The sequence below is a fragment of the Stegostoma tigrinum genome, chromosome 45 (genome assembly GCF_030684315.1).
Source record: "Stegostoma tigrinum isolate sSteTig4 chromosome 45, sSteTig4.hap1, whole genome shotgun sequence".
In the NCBI taxonomy this organism is placed as follows: Eukaryota; Metazoa; Chordata; class Chondrichthyes; order Orectolobiformes; family Stegostomatidae; genus Stegostoma; species Stegostoma tigrinum.
In genome coordinates, this window is record NC_081398.1 from 12,069,819 (window position 1) to 12,079,418 (window position 9,600).

General features: G+C 49.6%; 1 protein-coding gene across 4 annotated transcripts in view; it reads left to right on the forward strand.

The window, feature by feature from the left end:
* The window catches only part of LOC125448679 (solute carrier family 2, facilitated glucose transporter member 4-like), a 42,762-nt gene that overhangs the window by 24,440 nt on the left and 8,722 nt on the right, over positions 1 to 9,600 (forward strand). For all 4 annotated transcript variants that reach the window (XM_059642585.1, XM_059642586.1, XM_059642588.1 and 1 more), the window contains 2 exons: positions 6,024 to 6,128; positions 8,413 to 8,514. In XM_059642585.1, coding sequence (XP_059498568.1) covers positions 6,024 to 6,128; positions 8,413 to 8,514 — 207 coding nt within the window. The remainder of the gene's footprint in view (positions 1 to 6,023; positions 6,129 to 8,412; positions 8,515 to 9,600) is intronic.

The following is a 9,600-nucleotide window of genomic DNA, read 5'->3' on the forward strand; positions in this document are numbered from 1 at the left end:
GAGAGATATGAAGAGGGTGGACGGGTCTGGAGGAGGTAGCAGCGATAGGGAGGGGTTTAGGGGATGGAGAATGTTACAGAGGTAAGGAGCGGTTTTGGGGCTGGAGGAGGTAACAGACAGAGGGAGGTGTGTAGGCTATAGAGGAGGTTACAGAGATAGGGAGGGGGTGTAGGGGCTGGAGGGGTTTACAGAGATAAGGAGGGGGTGTAGGGGCTGGTGGGGGTTACAGGGATAGGGAGAGGGTGTAGGGGCTGGAGGGGGTTACAGAGACAGGGAGGGGGTGTAGGGGCTGGAGGGGGTGCCAGATATAGGGAGGGGGTGTAGGGGCTGGAGGGGATTACACAGATAGGGAGGGGGTGTAGGGGCTGGAGGGGGTGACAGAGATAGGGAGGGGGTGTAGGGGCTGGAGGGGGTAACAGAGATAGGGAGGGGGTGTAGCGGCTGGAGGGGGTGACAGAGATAGGGAGGGGGTGTAGGGGCTGGAGGGGGTTACAGAGATAGGGAGGGGTGTAGGGGCTGGAGGAGGTTACAGAGATAGGGAGGGGGTGTAGGGGTTGGAGGGGTTGACAGAGATAGGGAGGGTGTTTAGGGGCTGGAGGAGATAACAGAGATAGACTGGGGCGTAGGCGCTGGAGGGCTTTACAGAGATGGAGGTGGTGTAGGGAATGGAGGGGGTTACAGAGATAGGGAGGGGTTGTAGGGGTTGGAGGGGGTGACAGAGATAGGGAAGGTGTGTAGGGGCTGGAGAGGGTTACAGAGATCGGGAGGTGGTGTAGGGGCTGGAGGGGGTTGCAGAGATAGGGAGAGGGTGTAGGGGCTGGAGGAGGTTACAGAGATAGGGAGGGGGTGTAGAGGCTGGAGGGGGTTACAGAGACAGGGAGGGGGTGTAGGGAATTGAGGAGGTTTCAGAGATAGGGAGGGGGTGTAGGGGCTGGAGGGGGTTACAGAGACATGGAGGGGGTGTAGGGAATTGAGGTTTCAGAGATAGGGAGGGGGTGTAGGGGCTGGAGGGGGTTACAGAGACAGGGAGGAGGTGTAGAGACTGGAGGAGGTTTCAGAGATAGGGAGGGGATGTAGGGGGGAGGGGTGTACAGAGAGATAGGGAGGGGTGTAGGGGCTGGAGGAGGTAACAGAGATAGAGAGGGAGTGTAGGGGCTCGAGGGGGTTACAGAGACAGGGAGGGGGTGTAGGGAATGGAGGAGGTTACAGAGATAGGAAGGGTCTATAGGGGGTGGAGGGGGTTACAGAGAAAAAGGGAGGGGGTCTAGGGGTTGGAAGGGGTGACGGAGATAGGGAGCGGGTGAAGGGGCTGGAGGGGGTTACAGAGATAGGGAGGGGGTGTGGGGGCTGGGGGAGGGTACAGAGAGAGCGAGGGGGTGTAGGGGCTGGAGGGATTACAGAGATTGGGAGGGGGTTTCAGGGTTGGAGAGGGTTACAGAGATAGGGAGGGGGTGTAGGGGCTGGATGAGGTTACAGGGATAGGAAGGGGGTGTAGGGGCTGGAGGAGGTTACAGGGATAGGGAGGGGGTGTAGGGGCTGGAGGGGGTACAGAGAAAGGGAGGGCGTGTAGGGGCTGGAGGAGGTAACAGGTATAGAGAGGGGGTGTAGGGGCTGGGGGGGTTTACAGAGACAGGGAGGTGGTGTGGGGGCTGGAGGGTGTTACAGAGATAGGCAGGGGGTGTCAGGGCTGGAGGGGGTGACAGAGATAGGGAGGTGGTGTAGGGGCTGGAGGGGGTTACAGAGATAGGGAGGGGTGTAGGGGCTGGAGGAGGTTACAGAGATAGGGAGGGGGTGTAGGGGTTGGAGGGGTTGACAGAGATAGGGAGGGTGTTTAGGGGCTGGAGGGGGTTACAGAGATAGGGAGGGTGTGTAGGGGCTGGAGGGGGTTACAGAGATAGGCCAGGGGTGTATGAGTTGGTGGGGTTGACAGAGATAGGGAGGGGGTGTGGGGGCTGGAGGGTGTTACAGAGATAGGGAGGGATTGTAGGGGCTGGAGGAGGTTACAGAGATAGGGAGGGGGTGTAGGGGCTGGAGGAGTTTACATGGAGATAGGGAGGGGATGTAGGGGGTGACAGAGATAGGGAAGGGGTGTAGGGTCTGGAGGGGTTACAGAGATAGGGAGGGGGTGGAGGGACTGGAGGAGGTTACAGAGATAGGGAGGTTGTGTAAGGGCTGTAGGGGGTTACAGAGATAGGGAGGGCTTGTAGGGGCTAGAGGGGGTTACAGAGACAGGGAGGGGGTGTAGGGGCTGGAGGGGGTTACAGAGACAGGGAGGGGGTGTAGGGGCTGGAGGATTTTACAGAGATAGGGAGGGTATGCCATGGCCTCTCCTAACTTCTGTGCCTACCTAGGGCCCTGTGCCCATCCATGGCTCCATCCAGCCACTTTGAGAACTTAGTTCCAACTCGCTGTCCAGCATTTATTCCTACATCGAATTCACCAATTCATCTGTTATCCATTTTGGATGGGCTCTATGCATATAGTATACTATACACTGAGCATCATATTTGCACTGAAAATGAAACACTACAATGTAGAGATGTTAAATCGACACAGTATCATGTTGCATCCACTTTAGGATTGTCACTGGCTTTGGTGTGGTTCACTTGCATGCTCTAGAAGCTACCATCTGGAACTCTGTTCCTTACAGGTTGAAAACAAACCCTGAGAGACAGTAAGACCTGCAGATGCTGGAGTCAGAGATAACACAGTATGGAGCTGGAGGAACACAGCAGGCCAGGCAGCATCAAATGAGCAGGACAGCTGATGTTTCGGGTCTGGACCCTTCTTCAGAAATGGGGGAGGGGAAGGGGACTCAATAATAAATGGAGAGAGGTGGAGGTGATGATGGAATTTGGATAGAGGAGCAGGTAGGTGAAGAGAAGTCAGACAGGTCAAGGAGGTGGGGGTGGAACCAGTAAAGTGAGTGTACATAGGGAGTTGGAATGGGGGTTGGTCAGTTGAACGAAGACAGACAGGTCAAGAAGGCAGTGACGAGCTGGGCTGGTTTTGGGATGCGGTGGGGGAAGGGGAGATTTTGAAGCTTGTGAGGTCCACATTGAGACCATTGGTCCGCAGGGATCCCAAGCGGAATATGAGTTGCTGTTCCTGCAGCCTTTGGGTGGCATCGTTGTGGCACTGGGAGAGGCCCAAGATGGACATGTCGTCTGAGGAATGGGAGGGGGAGTTGAAGTAGTTCGTGACTGGGAGGTGCAGTCGTTTGTCACGAACCGAGCGTACGTGCTCCACAAAGAGTGTTTTTCAACATTCATCTTTCAAATATTCAAAGAGCAGGACTTGTAAATAATTTGACAGTTTCATAGTGGTTTTTATTTTGAACACCTCTGTTTGAAGTGCAGAGGAGGTTCACTAGATTGATTCCAGAGATGAGGAGTTTGTCTTATGAGGAGAGATTGAGCAGTTTAGGCCTATCCTCCCAGCAGTTCAGAAGAGTGTGAGGGGATATAATTGAGGTGCATGTGATGCTAAAGGGGCATCGAGAAAGTAGATGTAGAGAGGGTGTTTCCTCTTGTAGGGCAATTCTGACACATTTACCAACATTTTACACACTCACATCCACTTTATCAGTTTCAAAAGGAACCCAACCATCACCAAAGATGTCCTGGGATCAGAGCTGCATGGATTCACCAGTTTTCCAAAGGCTCCTGCAATGTTTTAAACCTGCATTGACCAGGTCTGATCTGTACACTTCATGCTTGGGATCCTCAGATTGACCGAATCAGATAGGAATAGAGATAACAGCTGATTTATTTTGGAAATTTGTTTACAAGAAACATGCTCATATGAAGCACGGCCCTCTCTTCCCTCAACCCCGTGAGAACAATAGATCCCATGTTCGTGGTAAGCAAAACTTCAGGCTTACAGCTTTCTGTCATTGCGAAAAACCACGGCAAAGGATCTCCCAGAGGAACGTGTTCGGCGAGTGGTTGAAAAGGTGGCAGATGGAAGCATAATGGAGGAATGTGTGAGGATGCCCATGTGCTTTGGGCAGAGTTGTAAAGCAGCATTAGCTTTGGATGGGGAGAAGCTGAGTGATGCTTTTCCACAGGGAGAACGGGCGGTTCTGGGAATGAATTGCAAAAAGTTACTGTGTAGGTGTAGCGCAAAACTTGGAAAGCAAACTGGCCACCATTGCAATGAGGAATGAAGTGCAAAAGTTGGGAATTATACAGGGCATTAGTGAGATTGCACCTGAAGTACTGTGCACTGTTTTGGTCTCTTTATAAAGGAGGAATATACTTACAATGCAGTTCAGAGAAGGTTCATTTACCTGTTTCCACTGATGTGGGGCTTTATGTTGTGAGGGAGGTTTGAGCTGTTTGCCCCAGTACCCATTGGAGTTTGGAAGATTGATGGAATATAAGAACATAGTAACTAGGAACAGGAGGAGGCCATTCAGAATCCCCCTCCCAAGCCTACTCTGCCATGTAATACAATCATCTCAGCCTCAACTCCACTTTCCTGCTTATTCCCCGTAACCCATTAACCTATTGCCAACAAATAAAAACCTGTCCATATCCTCATCAGACTTATTTAATGTCCCAGCATCCACCACACACTGAGGTAGTGATCCCACAGATCCACAAACTTTTGAGGGAAGCAATTCCTCATCATTTCCATTTTAAATCTGCCAGCCCTTATCCTAAAGCAGTGTCCCATACCCCCTTTCAAGACTGCCATACAAGAGGAAACACCCTCTCTACATCTACTTTCCCGATGCCCCTTTAGCATCACATGCACCTCAATTATATCCCCTCACACTCTTCTGAACTGCTGGGAGGATAGGCCTAAACTGCTCAATCTCTCCTCATAAGACAAACTCCTCATCTCTGGAATCAATCTAGTGAACCTCCTCTGCACTTCCTCCAGTGCATCCACATTCCTCCTCAAGCAGGAGATCAAAACTGTACACAATACTCCAGGTACAGTCTCACTAATGCCTTGTACAACGGCAGCAATACATCTCTACTTTTATACACTACTCCTTCAGCAATAAATGACAGAGTATGAGAAATGATATTATTGAGAAATATAAGCTCCTGAGCGGATGCGACGGGCTGGACCCTGAGAAGAGGTTTCCCCTCTTGGGGCCAATTCTATTTGTTGTTAATGAATGGGAAGTGGGCATCACCACCTTTATTGTCCGTCCCGAATTGCCCCTTCAGAAGCTGCCTACTGGAATTGCTGTCAGTTGACCCATGATGCTATTAGGCAGAGATTTCCAGGATGTTGACCGAGCGACCCTGAAGGAATGGTGATATACTTCCAAGGCAGGAAGGCGAGTGGCTGGGTGGGCAACTTGTAGGCGAAATCTAGAATTAGGGGGCACAGTTTGCAAATAATTTTGGCCAGAGGTAAAGATAAATGCTGTGTGTCAGAGGGTCGTTGGCCATTGGCAACACTCTTGCCCAGAGAAGCTGGGACTTTTTTTTTCCTTTAATCATTCATGGGATGAGGGCATCGCTGGCCAGGCAGCATTTATTGCCCATCCCTAATGGCCCAGAGGGCAGTTAAGAGTCAACTACATTGCTGTGGGTCTGGAGTCACATATAGGCCAGAACCAGGTAAGGATGGCAGTTTCTTTCCCTGAAGGACATTGGAGAACTAGATGGGTTTTTCTGACAATCAGCAAAGGATTCACGGTCATCCTTAGATTCTTAGATATTTATTGAATTCAAATTCCTCCATCTGCCACAGCAGAATTTGAACCCGGGTCCCCAGAATGCTACCTGGGTCTCTGGATTGACCATCCAGCGAGAACACAATGAATGAACTCAAGGTTGAGATTGACGGATCTTTTGGGTGACAAGCAGATTGAGGGATATCTGGTGGAGTCAAGGCCAGAATCTGGTTAACCATGTCATTATCGAAGGGCTGAACGGCCTTCTCCTGCTCCTCTTTCAAATCATCTTCTTTTCTTCGAATCACCAAACGATTTTGAGAAAACGGTTAATGTCTCTCTCTCTCTCTCTCTCTCTCTCTCTCTGTCCCCCACCCACTAGGTCTTTTATTACTCAACCAGCATCTTCATTGGTATGGGCATCCAGCAGCCAGTCTATATCACTATTGGTGTTGGGATCGTCAACACTGCCTTCACTGTCGTCTCTGTGAGTATACGAGAAGCTACTGACTCTGTGGAGTGCACACACTGGTGGCCAACGTTAGCTCCAATGTGGGGCTTTCTGAAATGACGTTCCATTCAGTCCAGAGACAGGGTGTGTGAGGGAGGAGAGACCTGTCTTCTCTCCAAGACTTGCCTCCCTATGGTCCCTAGCAGCACAAACCCAAAGGCTTTCCACTGACAAAGCACTTTCTGCCACAGGGTAAAACGTAGTGACCATAGCTGGTCATCTCTCACACAGCAAGGTCACCCAGACTGCAATGTGCTCATGAGCTCCTGGATTAATAATGGTTTGGAGATTAGGACAGCAGGGATATTGAATTGTGTAATCCTTATGGTGCAAAAGGGGTGTTATTCAGCCCATCAAATCTGCACCGATCCTCCCACACAGACCAAGCCCCCTCATACTTTTCCTGTAACCCAGCATTTACCACGACCAAACCTGCACATCCCTGGACAGCACGGCGAATCCACCTAACCTGCACATCTCTGGACTGTGCAAGGAACCTGGAGCACCCAGGAGAACGTGCAAACTTCATACAGATAGCCACCAGTGCTAGCATCCAATCCGTGTCCCTACTGCTGTGGGGCAGAAATGCTATCCACTGAGCCACCATGTTACCTTGCTGAGAGTGTTGGATGGGGATAGAGGGAGCTTTACTTCCATTTTAAAAGTTTACAGAGTGCTTTACTCTGTATCTAATGATATGTTGTTTGCTTTGTGAAGGGAAGGTCGTGCCTCACAAACCTTATTGAGTTCTTTGAGAAGGTGACCAAACAGGTAGATGAGAGTAAACCGGTTGATGTGGTGTATATGGATTTCAGCAAGGCGTTCGATAAGGTTCCCCACAGTAGGCTATTATACAAAATGCGGAGGAATGGAATTGTGGGAGATATAGCAGTTTGGATCGGAAATTGGCTTGCTGAAAGAAGACGGAGAGTGGTAATTGATGGGAAATGTTCATCCTGGAGACCAGTTACTAGTGGTGTACCACAAGGGTTGGTGTTGGGTCCACTGCTGTTTGTCATTTTTATAAATGACCTGGATGAGGGCGTAGAAGGATGGGTTAGTAAATTTGCAGACGACACTAAGGTCGGTGGAGTTGTGGATAGTGACGAAGGATGCTGTAGGTTGCAGAGAGACATAGATATGCTGCAGAGCTGGGCTGAGAGGTGGCAAATGGAGTTTAATGCAGACAAGTGTGAAGTGATGCACTTTGGTAGGAGTAACCAGAAGGCAAAGTACTGGGCAAATGGTAAGATTCTTAGTAGTGTAGATGAGCAGAGAGATCTCGGTGTCCATGTACACAGATCCTTGAAAGTTGCCACCCAGGTTGACAGGGCTGTTAAGAAGGCAGACAGTGTTTTAGCTTTTATTAATAGAGGGATCGAGCTCTGGAACCAAGAGGTTATGGTGAAGCTGTACAAAACTCTGGAGCGGCCGCACTTGGAGTATTGTGTACAGTCCTGGTCACCGCATTATAAGAAGAATGTGGAAGCTTTGGAAAGGGTGCAGAGGAGATTTACTAGGATGTTGCCTGGTATGAAGGGAAGGTGTTACGAGGAAAGGCTGAGGGACTTGAGGCTGTTTTCGTTAGAGAGAAGAAGATTGAGAGGTGACTTAATTGAAACATATAAAATAATCAGAGGGTTAGATAGGGTTGGATAGGGAGAGCCTTTTTCCTAGGACGGTGACGGCGAGCACGAGGGGGCATAGCTTTAAATTGAGGGGTGAAAGATATAGGACAGATGTCAGAGGTAGTTTCTTTACTCAGAGAGTAGTAAGGAAATGGAATGCTTTGCCTGCAACGGTAGTAGATTTGCCAACTTTAGGTACATTTAAGTCGTCATTGGATGAGCATATGGACGTACATGGAATAGTGTAGGTTAGATGGGCTTGAGATCGGTATGACAGGTCGGCACAACATCGAGGGCCGAAGGGCCTGTACTGTGCTGTAATGTTCTATGTTCCATGCTGGGAGAGTTTAATGGGAATAGGGTAGAGAGAGCTTTTCTTCTATTTTAAAAGTGTAGAGAGTGCTTTACTCTGTATCTAATGTCGTGCTGTCTCTGTGCTGGGAATGTTTGATGGGAACAGTGTACTGCACAGTGACCCTGGGACAGAGGGAGGAAATATTATTTCAGTTTCCTGTTCCTGATCATTCTCCCCCTGCCCCCACCCTCAACACAGTGACTTTTCTCCTGGTCTGAGTCTGGAACAATTTACAGGATTTGAACTGAAGCTGTCTCCCTATTTTCCTGCTCGGCAGTTATTCCTGGTGGAGAGAATGGGACGTAGGACCCTGCACCTGCTGGGATTGGCTGGAATGAGTGGTTGTGCTTTTACAATGACCATTTCCTTGGCGTTGTTGGTGAGTAACAGTCCATCTGACTAACAGTTCACCATGTGGCACTTGTACCTGCTCGCTATTAGTTTATTGGATTATCAGAGGAGCTTCCAGCACAGGAGGGGGCCATTCAGCCCAGCATGCCTCTCCTGCCCTTTGAAAGATCTTTTCAATTCCACCCACTCCCCCAATATCCCTTCAAAATGTTTCTTCTCCACATGTCTACCCATTTCCCTTCCACTAACATTTCGATAAGTTCAGCGTCTAGTGCTACTGCAGATTCTCTTTTCAGTCCAATCTGTGAATGGTATTTCTCAGATCGGTTTGACATTTACTCTCTCTTCCTACTGTTTGGCATTCTCTCTTTCTCCCCTACCCTTCTCGCTGTCTCCCTCTCTCGTGGTTGACTTTCATCCTCCCTCTCTCCCCACATATGACCTCCACTCTCTTTCTCTCAGTGTTTGGCCTCCTATCTTGCTTCCTGTCTTTGACATTCTCACTCCCCTTCTCTCTCTCTCTCTCTTTCTCTCTGTCTCTCTCCCTCCCTCCCACTCTTTCTTTGACCTTCTGTCTCTCTTTCTCCTCCTGTTTGGTCTCTCTACCTTTCTCCCCCATATTTGACCTTCTGCCTCTCTTTATCCTCTTGTTTGGCCTCTCTATCTCTCTCCCCTTCTTTGACCTTCTGTTTCTCATGTTTGGCTTTCTGTCTCTCTCACTCTCTCTGGGTTTCACTGTCTCTATGTCTCTCCCCATCTTTGATCTCTTGCTTTCCATAATTTACGTTCCGTCTCACTTTCTCCCTTTCTTTGACCTGTCTTTCCTTCCCTCTTGGTGTTTAACCTTTCTCTCTCTAACCTCGTGTTTGACCTTCTCTGGCTTCTTGTGTTTGACCTTCTGGTTTTCCTTTCTCCTCTTGTCTGACCTTCTTCTCTCTGTCTCACTGTGTTTAATCTTCGCTGTGTTTCACCCGCTGCTAGAACTTCTGTCTTTCCTGTGTCTGGCCTTCTGTCTCTTCTACCTCTCCCCATGGTGACCTTCTCTATCTCTCTCTCTCTGATTGACCACTCTCTCTCTGATCTTCTCTCTCTCTCTCTCTCTCTCTCTCTCTCT